The 18,161-nt window shown below is 43.4% G+C and overlaps 1 protein-coding gene across 5 annotated transcripts in view; it reads left to right on the top strand.

The window, feature by feature from the left end:
* The window catches only part of ABTB3 (ankyrin repeat and BTB domain containing 3), a 154,276-nt gene extending 150,944 nt beyond the window's left edge, over positions 1–3,332 (top strand). For all 5 annotated transcript variants that reach the window (XM_015863770.3, XM_085539416.1, XM_015863778.3 and 2 more), the window contains one exon: positions 1,942–3,332. In XM_015863770.3, the coding sequence (XP_015719256.2) occupies positions 1,942–2,151 (210 nt within the window). In that variant the 3' untranslated portion in view covers positions 2,152–3,332. The remainder of the gene's footprint in view (positions 1–1,941) is intronic.
* The last annotated feature ends 14,829 nt before the right edge of the window (positions 3,333–18,161 follow it).

Genomic DNA, 18,161 nt, shown 5'->3' on the forward strand with positions numbered 1-18,161 from the left:
GCTAATTGACCCTGCTTCCAGTAAATTAGCAGGGCTAAGCTTCACAGTGCGATAGCTAGGTTTTCAGAATGTGAACACATTCTAAAGCTAGTTCAAATACCTCTCCTTGTTGCTGTCTGAAGAGTAGACGTCTCCATCTTTTTGCTTCTGGTCTTTGTGTTGTGCAGCTTACTAAGCCAAGCCCAGTTTGTTCTGCTCAGAGTGCTCCCATCACACTGCAGCTTCATTTCTTGTTTATGTGAATGGCACACAGCAGAAGAGACCAGATGTCCTCATGAGCCAGGGGAGCTCACAGGCAGCTCAGACACAGCTTGCCAGCAAACGGTCTGCCTTTCCATTCTGTGGGAACCATTTCTAGTCCTTGCTACTGTGCAAGCAAGCTGACCTGGACACAGGGAGTACAGACTTCCTCATCACAATTAAGACCTAATTTGGTAGAAGCATAGGATGAAGTGAGCACAGATTTGGAACACTGTCCATGGTAGGGGGATAAGTTATAGGAGAGGAGTGTTTATCAGGGTGGAGAGCTGTAGGAACAAGAGTTTAGGGCCGTGGGTTAAGGAGGTGAAGTACTGCTAGGAAGGTGAGAGAATGTGGATTTTGTCTCACTTGCAATTTAAAAACTGAATGGAAAATATTAAATCATTCATGGTTTTCTGTTCATAGGATTGCAACTATCTTTTGATCAGCATCACTTTCAGGGCTTCATTTACATCTTTCCTCCAGAAAGAAAGTCACCAGGCAAATAGGATTTATAATGGTGACTGATCAGTTACCACCAGATACCAGTTGCTTTTTACTCAAAGTTCCAGCAAAATCAATTGGAGAGTCAAGTACTTGTCTAAAACACTCAGTGCTTGCACTGCTTGCAAGCTGAGCCTTAGAACAAGCCTGGCCAAAAAAAAACAACCCAGCACTTTCTCAATACTGTGGATATATTGAAATGATGAATAGAGACAAGTGGTGTTTTGGAGAAGAATACAGATTCAAACATATGCTGTCACACCCAGGTGCAAAGTAATGCACTCATAATTTGTTGAAAACCTGCATGGTTTGAAATTGAATTTTCCTCTGGAAGATAGAACCTACCTTGTCCTAATATGTATTCATTGTCATATTTTTTTTAGCCATTTCCATTCTTAGCTCCAAACATAACATTAAGATGGTGTAGGATAACAGTGCTGTGCAGTTGTTACAGTCTGGACCCAAAGTTATGAAATCTCCCAGCAGTCCTAGCCTCACAGATGCACTCCAGAGCCAAAGATTCATGCTTTTCTCAGAGCTCAGACTCAGCAGGATCTTACCTGCACAGGAACATGTGCTGAGCTCTCCTCTGTAAGCTCACGTATCTTAAATTCCTATGTATCATGGCTGTACTGCTTGTGTGACTGCAGGAGGTAACCAGTGGGTGATGACCACTATGAGTCACCCATCAAATGGCCAGTATGGATCATTTTGGTTTCCTCACACAGTTGAGTTCACTCATCCAAGGGTTACTAACATTTAGCCTTCATTCCTCCTCAAGAGGTCCCTAAAACCTGTTACTTTGCATGACAGACTTCTGCAGTCAAGAATCCCACTCTTGCTAAGGATGGAATTCATGAAACTCGAAGGTCTCTTGCAGTTCTTCCCAAACTTACAGGCTTAGGACATGGCTACTAGAATGAAATCATGGGTTTAGTGACCTCAGTTGTAAAACTCCTAGCAATTTCCAAGGGACCAAAGCTTCAGCCCCTTAACATTGAGCTTGTAACCATAATCATTGGTATAAAATACTGTTTGATTAACTCGTGCCCCTGCAATATGTGTATCTGTAAGTGTTAACGGGGCCAGTCTGAAAGGCTCAGCTTGTGCTTTTGTTTGTGTACAGCTCTTAGGCACTGCTCTTGCTGACCAGGTTTTATCAGAATGGTTATCTTTCTCTAATTTCACTTCTTGTAGTTTCTCGGAGTCACAGAACTATCTTCCTATTGCGAAGGATACTTCCTAAAAAATATGATGGTCCTCATTGAAAACGAAGCTTTCAAGCAGCTGTTGTATGACAAGAACGGAGAAACGTCTGGTCAGAATGTACTACAGGACTTACAGAGGACGTTGGCCACAAGGATTCAGTCAATTCATTTGTCTTCTTCAAAGGGCTCCATTGTATAAAGCTGAGGAAGATGGTAACACTCTAATAAAGACCCTGCAAGTTACGTCTCCTGTTGCAGTTGCTTAAACGAATACACACAAAATAGATTCTACTTCACATCCAAATAGTTCTGTATTGGCCAAAGGTGCTGCGTTGAGGCTGCCGCCTCGTTTGGATGAGGGAATATGGAAAATATAGCTCCTGTATGCTTCTGAGCAGCAGGCCTACCAGAGCGTCCGGTGCATCGGTGTTGTACCCAAGTTCTGAACATGAAAGTATGGTCGTGGAGCTAGATGCCAACAAAAGTCAGAACTCATATCAGTGAACAGCAGCAGCCCCTGCCTGAGCGGTGGTGCCATGAAACACCTGAATTGACCAATTACACATTTAAGGCGAAATGTTCCATCGTTTCACATTTAAGAACTATACCTATCCCGGAGTCCATTATCTCATACACTTAAAAAATGTAAGAACTGTTGTTGCTGTTGAGCAAAAAGCGATTGTGTTAAGAGAGCGGGTAAGACTGTTACAATGGAGGAAGTAGACATACTGGCAGATTTTTAGGGGTGGGAACTTTTTAAATTGTTCATAAAAATAATGGGGTGGCCTTGTAGTTTAAAAACTATTTCTTAAGCTTATGGTTTCATTTTCGACAGAGCTGTGTTTGAGAATCTATGTAACATGTTTTGTTTTTTAAATGGTTAAAATGTACATTGTGTAAACACACATATGATCGAGTTTTGCTTGTATTCTTTCCTAAAGTGGTATAACCTTGCCTGACAGGCTATGGTTACGCCAAAGAGGTACATTACCCAGACTATCTCTAATACAGTAGTTGGGGGGGGGCAGGAAAACTGCATGCTTCTTGTGATTTGGGGTTAAAAACAATGACGAACTCAACATGCATTTGCATGGTAACTGTACCAGTGAAATGTTTTGTTTGTGCTTCGTTTTGCCAAGACAAATGCAATGTTACTTCTTGTCAAACTCCATCTGTAAAATCGGCATATTATTTTACTCAGTGCAGTTGGTTGTGATATGATACCCCCAGAGACCTTCTCGAGATGCTGATTTCTGTTTGTTACAGTGAAGGGATAATAACAGATCGTTCCTCTTGTGATGTGTCGATACTTTGCTACTGACCAGAGATTGTGTCCAAGCTAGACTTTTATAAATTATAATTAAATATACTATAGAATGATTTCTCACTGTATCCTCAGAACGTATAGGTTATCTACAATGCAGGGTTTGGGTGGGGTGGGACGGGGGGTGCGATTTAATGTCCAAACTTCATTTGTTTTGCAGCCTGTTGTTAGCAAGGCAGATCTGCGACGCTCCACAACATTCCTGATGCTCTGTCTTCAAATAATGCTTTTCATGAATCGTTTGATTTAAAACATGGAGAAGACTGCAGCGAGATGCAAGCAATGATATTGCCTTTTCCATGGCAGAGTGACATTGATGTATTTATTTTCTAGCATGCTGTTCAGAAACTCTGCCCAGCTCATAGACTCTAGAAGTTTTATTTGGATGGTGCATGGTAGCCTCTTGTTCTTCTGTTGAAGTATCTGTGTTGGGTGCTCTTCCATGTTGGTAGTTTTGGGCATGCTCAGAGAACACAGTTTTGGCTTTAGTTATCCACATGGTAGGAAGCTGTTTTATGACTCGAGGTGTGAAGCGTCCTATGTACTCGGTCTTTTAATGCCTATGCAGCTTCTGCAAGAAAGTACAGAAATGTCTTCACTGATGCTAATGTGTTATAGGCATGGCATGGCAGTCAGTCAGACCTTTTGTTTTCCTGCCTAGCAAATGTTCACACAGGATGTTGTCGAGAACATTCAGGTAACGACAGCTTTTTGTGAATGTTGTGATCGTGGAGAAACATGACTGTGGCTGATGGAGTAACAACACGCGGGGTGCTTGTTGTCGTTCATTGTGCCTCCCCATCCAAGGAAAGCCATCCTTTGTGCTTACGATAGCCAGGCAGGAGCAGACCTCATCCCGCAGCTTCAGACAATAATCATGATATTAAAATCTTTTCCCTTGGGTACAGGTGTAGTGTCCAATGAAGTCATCAAGAGTTGTGCACACATATATCCATAGGCAGAATGTCTTTTTCTGGGAAACAAGCACGTAGTTGTACCTTTGGGTAGGCAGTCTGGTGTTGGATGTTATAATGGCAGCCAGAAGTGTTGCGCCTCTGTTTCCAGCTCAAATAATCTTAGTGTTTGGTAAGGGGATAGAGTCCTGTGTGCATAACTGCTCCTGGAAGGTGATGGTTTTTGAGCGTGACTAGGAACCTGCACTTAACAGAAAGGGAATACTGATAACTGTGCTAGTTGTTCTCCTGATAAGTCGAATCGAGAATATCTGTGGTAATATTCACTGTTTTCTCTTTTAGAGATGAAGAGCTTACAGTGTTCTTTGGTACCTGTACATGTACTGCATGGTCATCATCTTTGAGTCCTCCAAGGGAAAATAAGAGGTTTTGGTGTAGTAGCAGAGTGCCCACCTCCAGGCACACGCTGTGGTGTCTGTGCAGCACTGCTGCTTCACATGTTGCTGTGTCCCTGTGCTCCTCTGCGGGCTTGTGAGTCTGGGCTATGACAGAAAGTGTGGCACCCGCTGTCACCATCAGATCTGCTTTGCTGATCTGTAGCAAACAGTAGGAGCAAAGGACCCCTTTATAACAACCTGTCATTCAGAGCTGTTACAGGATCCACCATCTCCACCAAACCCATCATCAGAAAGGTTTCCCGATAGACTTCCAGAAATTATTTGCTGTAAATCAAAACACTTTTCCTTCCAGCCTCAGTCAACAGGAAGAATGGATAATCCACAGCCTTTTTATAAAATAATTCTGCATATGAGGGGAATTATCAAACCTCCCTCACTAGTTTAAGTCTTCCTTAGTCCTTTCAGTAATATTTTCTAAGCCTCTGATTGTTGCTGTCTTTCCCCTCACGTCTTCCCAGCTTCCCAGAATGTTCTGCTCCTGTGGGGGATTTATACAGCAACAGGCGATGTTCAGTGACTGTCCCATGAGTTTTACACAGAGCATATCAGAAAATATATCCCAGAATATTTTCTACATCCCGTGGCTGACACTCCTCTAACCTACCTTGCATTACAATTCCTGGGTGATTTACAGCAGCTGTCCCAGGAGTTCCCATTTTAATGCATGTGTCTGTTTCCTCCACCTCCCAAAGTTTTAACACTTCCAACTTGTCTTTATTAAATTTGTTCTGGTTTAATTGAGGCGATTTCCCCAGTTCATCAAAATCAATTTCAATTCTGATCTCGTCTCCTGGCCTCATCATCTCCCTGCTTTGTGCCATGTGGCTTCATGCATGGATTCTCCATCCCATTAATCTGGGGCTGGGGAAAGGGCTCTATTGTAAGTGTAATTTAACAAGCAGTGTGAGTTGCAGCGGGTGCCTGTGACCACCGTCCCTATCAGATACGGCTCTTTCCAGCAGAGCATTTTATTAGGAATTCTTAGAGAGATGGTACTACCACTTTAGAAAATAAATAGCCTGCTTCTTTAGTCTTTGCACAAGTTGCTATAATTTCCAAATTTGGAGGGGGAAATGTGGCCTCGAATCTTCTCCAGCCTCTCTAGGTAAAGTATGGGGGAAAAAAATAGAAAATCCTTAGAAAAACTTGAGATTTTTTTCCATTTTTAATCATAATTTCCCAGCCTACAGGTGGCGAAGGTTCTTTCCATGTGCCTTTTTTATACAAGCCCCATGCTGTATTCTTCAAGCCTTGCAGGCATCCTGCCCCTGCCTCACTGCACATCTCTCCTGCCTCTCCACAGGGTCCTCCTTTCGCTTCCAGAACTTCCTCACTTTGCCTCACATGCTGCCAGTTTCCAGACTTCCCAGTCTGTTACTCTGGAGCCCTGCTGGATCCCTTCCCAAGCTTGGAGATGTTAGCTGCATATTCCCGAATGGGCTATTTCCCAAGAGTCAGCTTCAGAGCTGGGAAGAGGATGGGGAATGTGTGAGGGCAAAGGTTTTGGACATCAGAGAGGAAGGCTGGTATTCTTTTCAGGACAGATTTCAGCACTGTCTGCTCCTTTCTCATTTTTTCCCTGCTCTGTTCCTTCAGCCCGCTGTCCTCTTAGCACAGCTGGCGGCCAGATGCTCTCCATCCTGGAGCAAGGCCAGCTTTGTAACGACAAAGACTTTTTCCCAGCTAAATCTTTGCCTGCTTGGACTCAGTTTCTGAGTAGATTTGTGCAAACGCCTGTTGAAAGACAGAGGAAACACTCCTAAAGAGGTGTGGGAGCTTAGTAGCCAGTCTGCTATTGGCACAGTGAGAGCTGCTTGCTGAACGTCCATGTGCTGCTTTTGACACTGAGCCTCCTATACTGAATAGCCACTGGCCACCAGCTCCATACCCAGTGGTGTATGTGTGCAGTGTGGTCTGCGGGAGGCTTTTGGGGACACGCTGGGCTGCCTTGTGAAAACTGAAAGGAAAAAAAGTCCTTGTTTTGTGCTGCAGTAAGTTGGTATGGGGAGAAGAAAGAATGGGCACCTCTTCTTCATCCCAGACCTGCCCCATGTCAGAGGAGGGTTCTGCTATTGCAGATTGCCTCTAAGCCCACGGGGACTCAGGTGTGTGGGATGCTATTTAAGGGCTTTTATCTTTTTAATGTTCAAAAGAAATAGAGGTGTTGGAGTTCACACATCTACATCCTCGAGGCAAGACTCAGCCATCTTAACAAAAAGGCTGTTCCTAATCCCGTTGTCCATGGGCTAAATCCCAGAAGCAGCAGAGGCCCTGCAAAGCTCCTAAAAGTCGGCTGTGGGTATTTGCTGCCCCTCAGGAGCTGGTTCTGCTTTTATAAACTGTTCCAGAAAGGTGACATCCTGAAGCCCGCATTCACTAGGGCTGCTCTGAAGTCAGTGGATGATTTCTTCTTTTGATGAATGGCAGTTACCTGAAGTCAAAGACTTGAAGTTTGTTTGTTTGACAAAGCGTCTTTCATGTGAGGAAGCGAGCGCTTTGCAGAAATGAAGTGCCTGACGTTGCTTTCATCCCTTAGCCCAGAGATGTAGGTCTGTTGAGATACATAAGCATTAAAGAGTCTGCTTAGAATTTGTCCTAATATTTAATAAATCACCTTTCAGGAAGTTCGCTTTGAAACAGCAGTCAAATAATATCTGAAACCCCATCGATGAGAACATTGCTAATTTTAGATGCTTGCCTATAAGCACTTCTGTATCTCTTAACTCCTAGCACTTCCAGTCACGTCTTCCACACTTATAACAAAACAAATGCTGCTAATTTGTTACCATCCTATTATGAGGCAAGTTTTGTTGTCTTCAGTGGGCTCAAATGGGCTGCCAGCTCTGAGCCACTTCCCACGTTTCAATAGACTCACACCTGACCTACAGCTTCTATCTGCTCTCCAAGGGCCAAAAGTAGTGAAGCTGAGTCTTGGGCTGAGATCTGATGAGCTGTGAGACCACTGCTGAAAGCACTACCAATACAGTGCCCGAAGCTGAAGGAAAACCTGGAAATGTGCTGAAGATAAGAAGCATTTGTCAGCTGTCTCCAGTGAGCTTAAAAGCTGGAGGAGTAAGCTTTGCAGGGGTAGATACTGGATTTTTGTTGTTGTTGCCTTTAAACTGTAATGCTTTTAGGTTGGTTTGAGACTTCTTGTGTGGATCAGCTGTGGATGGTCTGGATTATCTTGCGCTGTTTCATACAGAGGGTTCTAAATGTGGCAGCTCTTATTTTCCTCAGGTTGGTGTAGCCTTGATTGGTTTCTGTGCTTTGCGGGGGTTGCTTGTCATTGAAACAGCTGGGAAACATGGCAAAAACTTGCAGGAGTGGTTGCATTAACTCGACAGGGTAATTTCTATGAACATCTTGCAGCTTTGTGTGCTGTGCTGCTTAGTTGTCTTCATCTGTCCACCCAATTGTACATGATGTGCTGGAACAGCAGTTTGCGTGTTTGTTTTCCTTTGGGAGGCATTTTTCTTACTTCTTTGGGCTCGTAGGTTTACTTTTTTTACCTCTCGTCCTGTGCAGGTGATGGTGCTGTGTGAGTAGGTGTGCAAGGTTTCTGTCAGGGTTAGATGGCATGCTAATGAAAAGGTCTCAGTAAGGGAAAAGGATGGAGTCCAAGAATTTAAATGCCTAACCCCTGGTCTTTGCCTGGAGTTTTCAAGACATGGAGTTCTCTCTGTCCTGCTTCATTTGGTTTCCAGCTTTGAATTTACATGCAGTCAAAGGGGAGAGGAAAGCAGAGGACAGGAGGAGAGGGGAAAGCAGCCCCATCTCCAATCCCTCACCAAGTATTCTCAGCCAACTGCTTTGGCTCTGGTCTTTTCAGTGCTCAGGGTTTACTCAGTCACACTGCTCAGATGAGGCTGTGGAGCTCTAGCAATTGGTACCGCTTGGTGGTTGTTTTTTTTTTGGCCTTATAAATATCTCCGCTGCTGCAGCTGCAGGAGCGAATTTGCCTGCACTCTTTTGCGTGTGGTTAACTTTGGTCTTCCCACTTCCCATCATCTCTGCTGCTGTGTTTTCATTAAAACTTCCATTACCCAGCTTTGCCTGGCGCAGCGAGAAGCAATCTTCTTTCTTACTGCCTTTCTGTAGCAAACAAAGAAAGGGAGAAAAACTCCCTGAAATACCCAATCAGAAATAATTCATGGTTTAAAATAAGCTACATTCGAAAATGGAGATGCTCAGACAAAAAAAGAAAAGAAAATAAAAAGACAGACACATTAGAAAAGCCAGTCCATTAGGAGGTCATTTTAATTAATTAAGGTCACAGCCTTCACACCTCTGATATTTTGGCAGGGATGGATTACTGAGATTCAAAACATCTGGACTTGTTCAAGCTGCAGGTTCAAGCCAAACCGCCTTGCCCTTTCCCCTTCCCAGCAGTGGACAAATTGACTGCCTTGTGGTGTACTGCATGAGATGCTTTCAAATGAGACTTTCAGAAGTCTGGTTCACTGTGCTTTGTGGCTTTTGGAGAGCACACAGCACGTCTGTGGGCTGAGGTGGCAGGAGGTAGGAGTGGTGGGAAGCCCCCAAGGCCTCCTCATAGTGCAAGCGACTTCCCTACTGTCAGTGTTCACCCGATCAGGCACCTTGCTTGACTCGATCAAATCTGGGTAAACTACCAATAAACAAGCTTGGAACAGTTGGTTCAGTATCTTTGGAAACTATCTCTGGCTTTTGATTATTGCACCAGAGACTGATATGCCCCTTGGCGACATGGTAAAGCACTCAGTCTTCTTTGAGATGTGAATTCATGGCTATCCATTGAGTCATGCAGAATGACAGAATCATAGGGGTTGGAAGTCTAACCCCCTGCTAAAGCTGGTTCTTTACAGACAGTAGATTACACAAGAAAACATCCAGGTGGGTTTTGAGTATTTTCACAGAAGGAGATTCCACAGACTCTCTGGGCAGCATGTTCCAGTGCTTTGTCGCCCTCAAAGTCTGAAGTTTTCTTCCTCATGTTTGTATGGAACTTCCTATATTCCAGTTTTTGCCCATTGCCCCTTGTTCTGTCACTGGGCACTGGTGAAAAGAGCCTGGCCATCTATTTGACTCCCCTCCATTAGATATTTTAAGCACTGACAATATCCCCTCTCAGCCTTCTCCTATCCAAGCTGAACAGTCCCAAGGCTTCAAGCTCCTCACCATCTTGGTGGCCCTTTGCTGCGCTCTCTAGAAGATCTCTTTTGTGAACTGGGGAGCCCAGGCCTGGACACAGCACTCCAGATGTGGCCTTTGTAGGGCAGAGCAGAGGGGATGATCACCTCCCTTGACCTGCTGGCCACACTCTTTGCAATGCACCCCAGGATCCCATTGACCTTCTGGGCCACAAGGGCACACTGCTGGCTCATGGCAAATCTGTTGCCCACCAGGACACCCACGTCCTTCACCACGGAGCTCCTTTCCAGCAGGTCAGCCCCTCACCTGTACTGATGTATGCGGTTATTCATCCCCAGGTGTAGGACTCTACACTTGCTCTTGTTGAACCTCATCAGGTTCCTCTCTGACAAACTCTCCATCCTGTCCAACTCTTGCTGAATGGTAGCACAGACTTCTGGTGTGTCAGCCAGTCCTCCCAGCTTTGTTTCAGAATCAAACTTGCTGAGGCTGTGCTGTATCCCTTCATCCAGGTCACTGCTGAAGATGTTGAACAAGAATGTACTCTGTATCAGCTCTAGGGGAACGCTGCTAGCTGCAGACCTGCAGCTAGACTCTGCACCACTGACCATAACCATCTGAGCAATTCCAATCAGCCAGTTCTCAATCTGCCCTCTGTTCACTCATCTATCCCACACTTCCTGTGGTACTGTAAACAAATTTGTTCTATATTGTCCAAGCTCTGAATTTTCTGCTGTGATCCTAATTCAGTTATTGCTGTGTGGGGGAAAAAAGGGTTAAGGATATGAAATATATTTTGGACATTTCATCCATAGTTATCTTCATGTGTTTGTATGTTCAGGAGAGAGAGAGAGATGGACAGTAAATAGATCCACAGGATATGTTATGAGGCGTGAAATCATATTTGTAATGAGATTTCTTGTTAATGGCAGTCAGGCTTCCTTGATGCTAAGCATTAATGCAATATCCATTAGTGCAGCTAAACCTCCCTCCACTCCACTTTCCCAAAAGGGTTTCACATTTTACCTTGTTTAGCATTTATAAATATTTGATACAAGGTTCAGAAAGTAATTTACATGTTAAATGAAGGATATATGAATGTTCTAGGGAAAATACAAGTTAAGATTCTACTATAACCTCATTCACAAACCAAACATGAAAGCGTGATGAAATTTGCCCCATTAAAATTGCTGGAAGTCTTTTCATTGACTTTATTTCTAGTCTGTGGATTAGGTCTGTTTTCCATCTCTTTCATACTGTGTCACCTTTGAAGTCTTCTTGCATCTCATACTTCCCAAGCCAAATACATATCTGTAATTAGATCCTTAAATGAGGAAGAGATCCTTCCTCCGTCATCCAGCTCTGAAGGACTGGTTTTGTGTCTTTCTGTTTAACATTGAAAACAACAACTGAGTAGGAAAATCCTGGTGCAACCATCCTGAAAAGACAGAAGAACTAGCACCATCCCTGTGACAACTCTTTGCTTCCTTCATCCCTCCTCACATCCACTCCCACTTGTCTGAGATGTCTTTGATGTTAAAGATAGAAGAGAAAGATGAAAACCAGAGGAACGGATGTGCTAGAAATAAGACGGCTTCTGGAATGGTTCAGAACCATCAAGTGAATCTTGGTTTATTTATTATTATTTTTTTATATACAGCTGCTGGGAAGACGCTTAATTTGTGTAATATAAAAACCAGGAATGGTTATGATTGCTTTGCATTTGTTACAATTGTTATGAGTGTTGTTGGGTTTTGTGGTGTTTCTTTTCCTTTTAATCTCAGCAGAGTAGTTTTGTTTGCTGCCAGCCATTGTTGGGGTTTTATGGGAAGGTTTCTCTTCACTTTCTACTGAGAAACAAATGAAAGATCACACAACCCAACAGTAACTGCCAAGAAAAAGCTATTGTCCAACAGCCCACAAATGCAGCTTGATCACTGGCTTGTGGCTTCACAGACGTGCCTGAGGTCATCTACAACTAACGGCACAGGTGAAACTTTCCTTCCCTTTCCGTATCCTTTTCTGAACGTTCAACTTCCAAAATGCCACAGAGTCAGAGAAGATAGAAGTCAGATGGCAGATGTTTGTCAGTAGACCAAGACTTTAGCTAAGAAAAATGTTCCTGGAACCAAACATTTCACTGCAAAAAGACAGACAGACATCTGTAGTTCATTCAAAGATGTCAGTCTCTGAAGTCTGCTGGATGCTTCTGAAAATCCCCTGCTTGGCACTAATGCTCCTGAGCAAACTGTTCCACTGAAAACGTAGGGCACTTGGAAACTAGGCAGGAGGAAATGTGGAAAAACAGAGGAGCTCAGCCGTAAATTGGAATAGTAGTTTTGCCTGCCATGTCCACAACTTCAACGCTGCTTTAAATTGTTTTTACTGTTATATTTCTCTTGATTTTTATATTATTATTATTTTTATTCTAATACAAACATGTTTGTCCCTTGAGCGTAATGCCTTCAGTCAGCTGGATCAGAAAGCTTTACACGGTCTATCACGTAATATGGTCTTCAGCATAAATGTTGGAAAAACTCTGAAGGAGTGTTTTTGTCCACCTTATGTTCTTTTAAACCCCATTTGGTCTGTTGCTAATCCTTTTAAAATCTCCAATGAGATTAAGATTCATTTGTCATTGCTGAATGTCATTTGGTTAATGCTGCACAACTGCAGGAAGGTGGATGAAAGTAGCAAGTTCTTTTTTGTTATTGTATTACTATGGAAAAAAATAGAAAAGAGAAAAACTAATCAGATCTTTGCTTCTAGTTTACACTCCCTGTAGCTTCAGAGTACATGTGCTAAGCCTGTGCTTTGAATGTCTTGTTAAAACTGAGCCATAAAATGGAGGGAGATGGTGTTAGGAGAAGATCTTTGAAAAGCTTACCTCCAGTGGCGCTGAACGCACACTTGGCAAACTCTCTCATGAAGTCAGTGGGAATACAGCAAGGTTGCAAGGCTTTTTAATGTGCTGGTGGATAGAATTTCCCACCCAGTCACCCACACAGTTGTGCTTGGTACACCATGAAGGCTAAAGGCCAAATCCTGCTGCCACAGAACAGCCCTACTTCAGCAGGAATCACAGGCGTGATCAGTTACACTCGTTAGCTGCACAACTTTGAGGTTTCTGCTGAACAGAAATGGGAGAGGGTAGGCTTTCCTTGTGCCCATTGATCACAATCTTTGCATTTCCAGTGACTTGATTAGAAGCATCTTATATTTACATGGTGCAGAACGAGGCCTTTGTAGGGTGGGAAAGATTTTTACAAATTTAGACCTGCCTGAGTAAACATCAACCATTCTAATTTTAGACACTTTGCATTCCGTATCCATCTGCTTAGTGGATCAATCTGATGCTTACTGCTTTGTGTGCAGTAAATTACATTTTAGTTTATTTGTTATTAGTATTTTTTAAACGTTTCTTTGAGGACATTGCCTGCCATCGGCTCGGTGTAAAATAGTGCCAAGGACTTAAAAACATACCCTTAGGGCCAAACTGTGTAGCTTCACACGCTACAAATAGTCTCATCCAAGGCAAGGAGAGCTGAACTGGGCACGTGAACTGCAACTCCTGTGATGTCCAGTTGCTTCATTTCCATCCTGCTTCGTTTCATAGAGATTGATGACTTCCTGGAGAAAAAAAACCAACAACACATGTGGCCAGTTCATCCCGTCTAAAATGTACTGAGGACAAAAAATGTATATTAGATGTGACTGTAGTCTACCAACTGCAGACTTGTGCGTAGGGAGAATTCCAAGGGAAAGGAAAGGGAGTTTCCATTCCAAAGCCTGCAGAACAGAGCCTACATAGCAAGCTGTGACAAAATGTCAACTTTGTGTAAGCTCTTCTGATGAGTTTGTATAAAGGTTTGTAAGAAATCTTCACTGGAACACACCAGAGAATACTAAACTTGCACCTTGATAGAATAGCTTTATTTGTATATATTCTATGTAAATTTTTAACCAGAGGAGACGTATCATTTCTTGTACATACCTGACTAGAACTGGGGCAGTGCTGTGCACTGCTGTTTAGGGGATCCAAGTTCTCCCTTCTTGGGTTTCCAACTGTAAAGGCTGCAGGAGACTGCTTGGAACCAGCCAAAACACAGGATGGATAGATGCTCACCACTCACTGCTTGTGAACGTAGTAGTAGGATCGGAACAGGCTTTGGCTATGGAGAAGATGGCTTGCCTTCGCTCCTGGCTAAAGGACAAGTGCTTCCTTTGCCATCAGCTCTAGCAGAAGTGATTTATGGTGTGGAGAACATTCAGAGCCCTGTTTGAATCAGTCATTTGTGGAGACCTGGGCTCGTATGGAACCCACACTGCTCGCATAGCATGGAAAGGAAGGTCCGCAAAAAAGCAGTGTGTACATACATCTACCTATCTGTCTGTCTGTCTGTCTATCTAATATCCCGGTGTTTCTGTATTGAATGGTTTCAGTAACCTGTAAACAAGTGATTGCTCCTGTTGTGGTACTGCTCTGAAATTCTTTGCATGCACTCCAGCATATAATTCTTTAAGAAAAGAAATTATACATATTATATATATATATATAGTAGCTTGCAAAATATTCATGTTGAAGAGCAATGTTTTGTGCAAATTGTACATTTATGTTGTGAGCAGTATTGCAATATGAACTTTTATTAGTTGTTGGCATTAAAACACGTTTTTATTGATAGTAAATTTGTCATTATTTTTGAGTGTATGTATGCATCCCGAGCTTTCAAACTCAGGCATTAGATCAACTACCGAAGGAGACTTCTCTGTGCAGTAGAAATAGTGCAGACTTACAGTAAATAGGCAGGTATGCAAATCCCATGCTGTTTTATGCCTGTTGCAAGGCTGATTATTTGCAAGGTCTGTCTGTCAGGCCAAGACTTCTCTTTTGTCAGTGCTGGAGTTTGTGTCAGCAGGAGGATGCTGTTGCCCTCACCTTTAACAGAAGTAAAACCCCAGTCTAGCAAAGCAAAGTGCTTAATTCCTACTGCCCTCTGCCTCTGCAGGTGCTTTAATATATATACAGTGAGATACAACAAGAAATGAAGAAACTTCCAATTTCCTGTTGGATAGCACATCTTATAATAGTTTCAAGTGTCCATGCTATGTAGTTTTCAATGTAGGGGCCAAATAAAGTATAATACCACCACAGCTTTAGGAAACCAACAGCATTTGGAGCTTGACCTTAAACTTCTACCTGCCTTCTGAACGTCATCGGTGGCTTTGTTTGCTCAATGTTTACCTCTGAGAAATGTATGCTGTTGATTTAAATGTTTAATATATTGACTGCCTTTTTGTATATTTGTTATCATAAAGGTTTGGTTTAAACGCTAACAACTGTAGTCTATTTTTAGACTTTAAATTACACATGGTTCTGTATTTGGAAGGCAAACTTATTAATGAATATAGCGATTTGGTATTTTATTCCTATTTTATACAGCTACCCCCATAGGTTATTATCAGATGGCAACAAAGATTGCTGAGCAGCAGGTGGAATTCTCTGGAGTGTGATAATGAGCCATCTTTGTTCAATAAAAATCCCATTGTTTTCTAGCCGAGGCGATGGCTGCTGTGAGTGTTTTTGTTGTTCCTTCTCCTGCTCAGGTGTTTCTCCATGTGCTTCAGGCAGCAGAATGGGGCTCCCGCAAGGAAACATCTCCCAGAAACTGCCTGTGTTCGGTGTTTCACATCTGTAAGATTTGGTGCTCCCACTCACTGCTGTCAGCATGGCCGCAGTGCTTGTGAAGAAGTGACAGAGGGACCTCAAGGATCACTAATCTCCAACCCACCTGCCACCAGCTTCCACATTTAATACTAGACCAGGCTGCCCCATCCAACCTGTCCTTGAACAGCTCCAGGGATGGGCATCCACAGCCTCTCTGGGCAGCCTGTGCCAGCACCTCACCAATCGCCTAGCAAAGAACTGAATACTGGGGCTTACCCAAGAGGAGCTTCAGGTGTAGTCCAAACAAGAGACCGCTGTCCAAAGGCCTACAAGTGGCACCAGCAGTAAAGGCCTCTGTGCAACTTCAAAATAAATAAATAGATAAACAAGTAAATAAAAAACTCTCTGTCTCAGTTTAAGTAGTTTAAATTAGATCATTCAGACTGTAACATCTAAACTACTCAGACAACAGAGTTCTAAAAGTCTGCACGGTAGCTTGTACAGGCATATTTCTAGGTGTGTAGCAGTATCAGCCAAACATTTCCGTGTCAGCAGAGCTTTATACTTTAATGAAAGCTTTTGCAATGACTTTCATTTTTTCTAATGCATTTTTCAAGGGAGATGTTACGGAATACAAGTTTGTGCTGGTGATCTGAGCTTTGTTACAAAGATCTAGGCCTGCAAGACAAACCATGTCCATGAACACAATGGAGCTCAGGAAGCTGCCGTACATAGCACAGCCCCGCTGCCTCACTAGAGCTTCTTAGCCCATCTGCTCTACAAGCCCAGAGGTTTGTGAAGGAGCTGGGATCTCTTCCTGAAAGCATGGGAATTTGAAGCAACCAGTAATGACATGTACTTAGATGCTGAAGTAGGGTGTCCAACCACAGAGACAAACGCTTGTCCCGTATCTGCCATTGCTCCCATGGCACGGCACAGCTGGAGAGGTGGGAGTCTTTGTGTGCTCACAGGAGCATCTGCCTGTGGAGATGTGACATCCTGACATAGTTTCATAGTTTCGTGCGGGTTGGAAGGGACCTTAGAGATCATCGAAGTCCAGCCCCCGGGATTCGAGCCTCTGTGTAGCAGAGCGGCACTTCTACCACTTGCGTCACAGGGGGATTCGAACCCAGGGCCCCAGTGTTGCAAGGCGGCATCTTTAACCACTGCGCCACTGGGGCACACACATGCTCACATGTGCCCCTTCCTTGCCAAGTGCTCACTCACATGTATACTGAAACAAAGGCAAACAGTTCCAATAAGCATTTAATGTCTTCTATGTGTATCTGTCTCACACTGAGATCATACTTATTGCTAGACATAGTTAATTGATAAGGAAAGGACCCAGTTTACTTCATAAAGGCAAGCAAATCTAAGGTTTGGGAGAATAAAGCTTGCACTAAGAATACTTTATCTTCTAATGTGAGGAGGTTGGTGATCTCCCAGACAACTCTTTGAGGAGATGGTGAATGAAAAAAAAAAACCACAAACCCAACAAAGTAACTCTATTTCAACTACCTGAAAACTTTATGCCTAGCAATCACTTCAAGAGTTTTTCCCTCCAGGCTACACTGCCGTATGCAAGCAGTGTTCTTGTCTCCCCTGACAAGATGCTGCCCTACTGAGATCTGATCTTCCTTTGGTTTCCTCCAAATTCATGCACTTTAACTCATGGAAACACCCAGGGAATGCAAATAGAGAATCAAAAGGTAACCTTGAGGACTTCTGTGGCTACCCTTGGTGTTTCAAAGCCACTTGTAAGTAGTTCTTTATGTCTGTCTCAAGTAAGAGTATTTCTTGATGTTGAGACTTTGCTTTTAGCTGTTCAGCAAACCTGGAATTGCAACATGTATTTTGCAGCTCATTTGAGAAAAGAGATTTTTTTCTGAGTGAGGTGGCATGCTCAGTGTATCGGTCCCTTCACCCTCTTCTCATCTGAAGAGGTCAGCTGAACCACAGCCGTCAGCCTACAGCATAGCTTCTCAAAACATAGAAAATTCCCTCTGTTTTATTGCTCTCAGCCTGCAAGAAAACACCATTTCATGGCCTCGTAGTACCTTCCAGCTGTCATATTAGAAATGCTTATGGTGTCTCTGGCAGTTTCACAATCCAAGACATTCCAAGACCTTTGATCACTGTTGGACACTGGAGCACCCTTTCTGCAATCTTCAAATCACTCCTGGAAAGCCTACTGGCACCAGTGGCTTCTGCATCACTTCTTCACCAATCAGCTCCCTTCTCTCCTCACCTTTACTTAGTGTGAAGAAAATACTGTAGCTCTCTGGGCTCCTTGACACGTCCTCCCAAAAAGAGGCTGTCACTTCCCTTCAAAGGACCTATTGATTTTCCTGACCGAAACCATTTTTCTTGACCTGGTAAATCCATGCCAGAACAAAAGGTCCTTCTGCTTAGCTGGGTTCCATCACCCAGCTGAACTTTTCTGAATGTTTTTGATGCCACCTGGAATGAGACACACACATTTCCCATTGATGAGAACTATCTGGCGCTTTCCCCCTCAGATGAAAAGCAGAAGGTTGGGATGGGTCAAATGCCTCAAATTCTGCATAAGCAGATCCAGAAATAGGGACAGTGCTTTAGTGCTTTTTTCAGACAGGCAGGAGGTGCCAACACCAGAAGAGGTGACTAAACTGAGACAGTGCAACTCATCGCTATGAAGACTTGCCTTACTTTGCAGAGATCCCTCAGGAGAAAATG

Source organism: Coturnix japonica, chromosome 1, assembly GCF_054131305.1.
Source record: "Coturnix japonica strain WE chromosome 1, WE-NBRP24, whole genome shotgun sequence".
Taxonomy (NCBI): domain Eukaryota; kingdom Metazoa; phylum Chordata; class Aves; order Galliformes; family Phasianidae; genus Coturnix; species Coturnix japonica.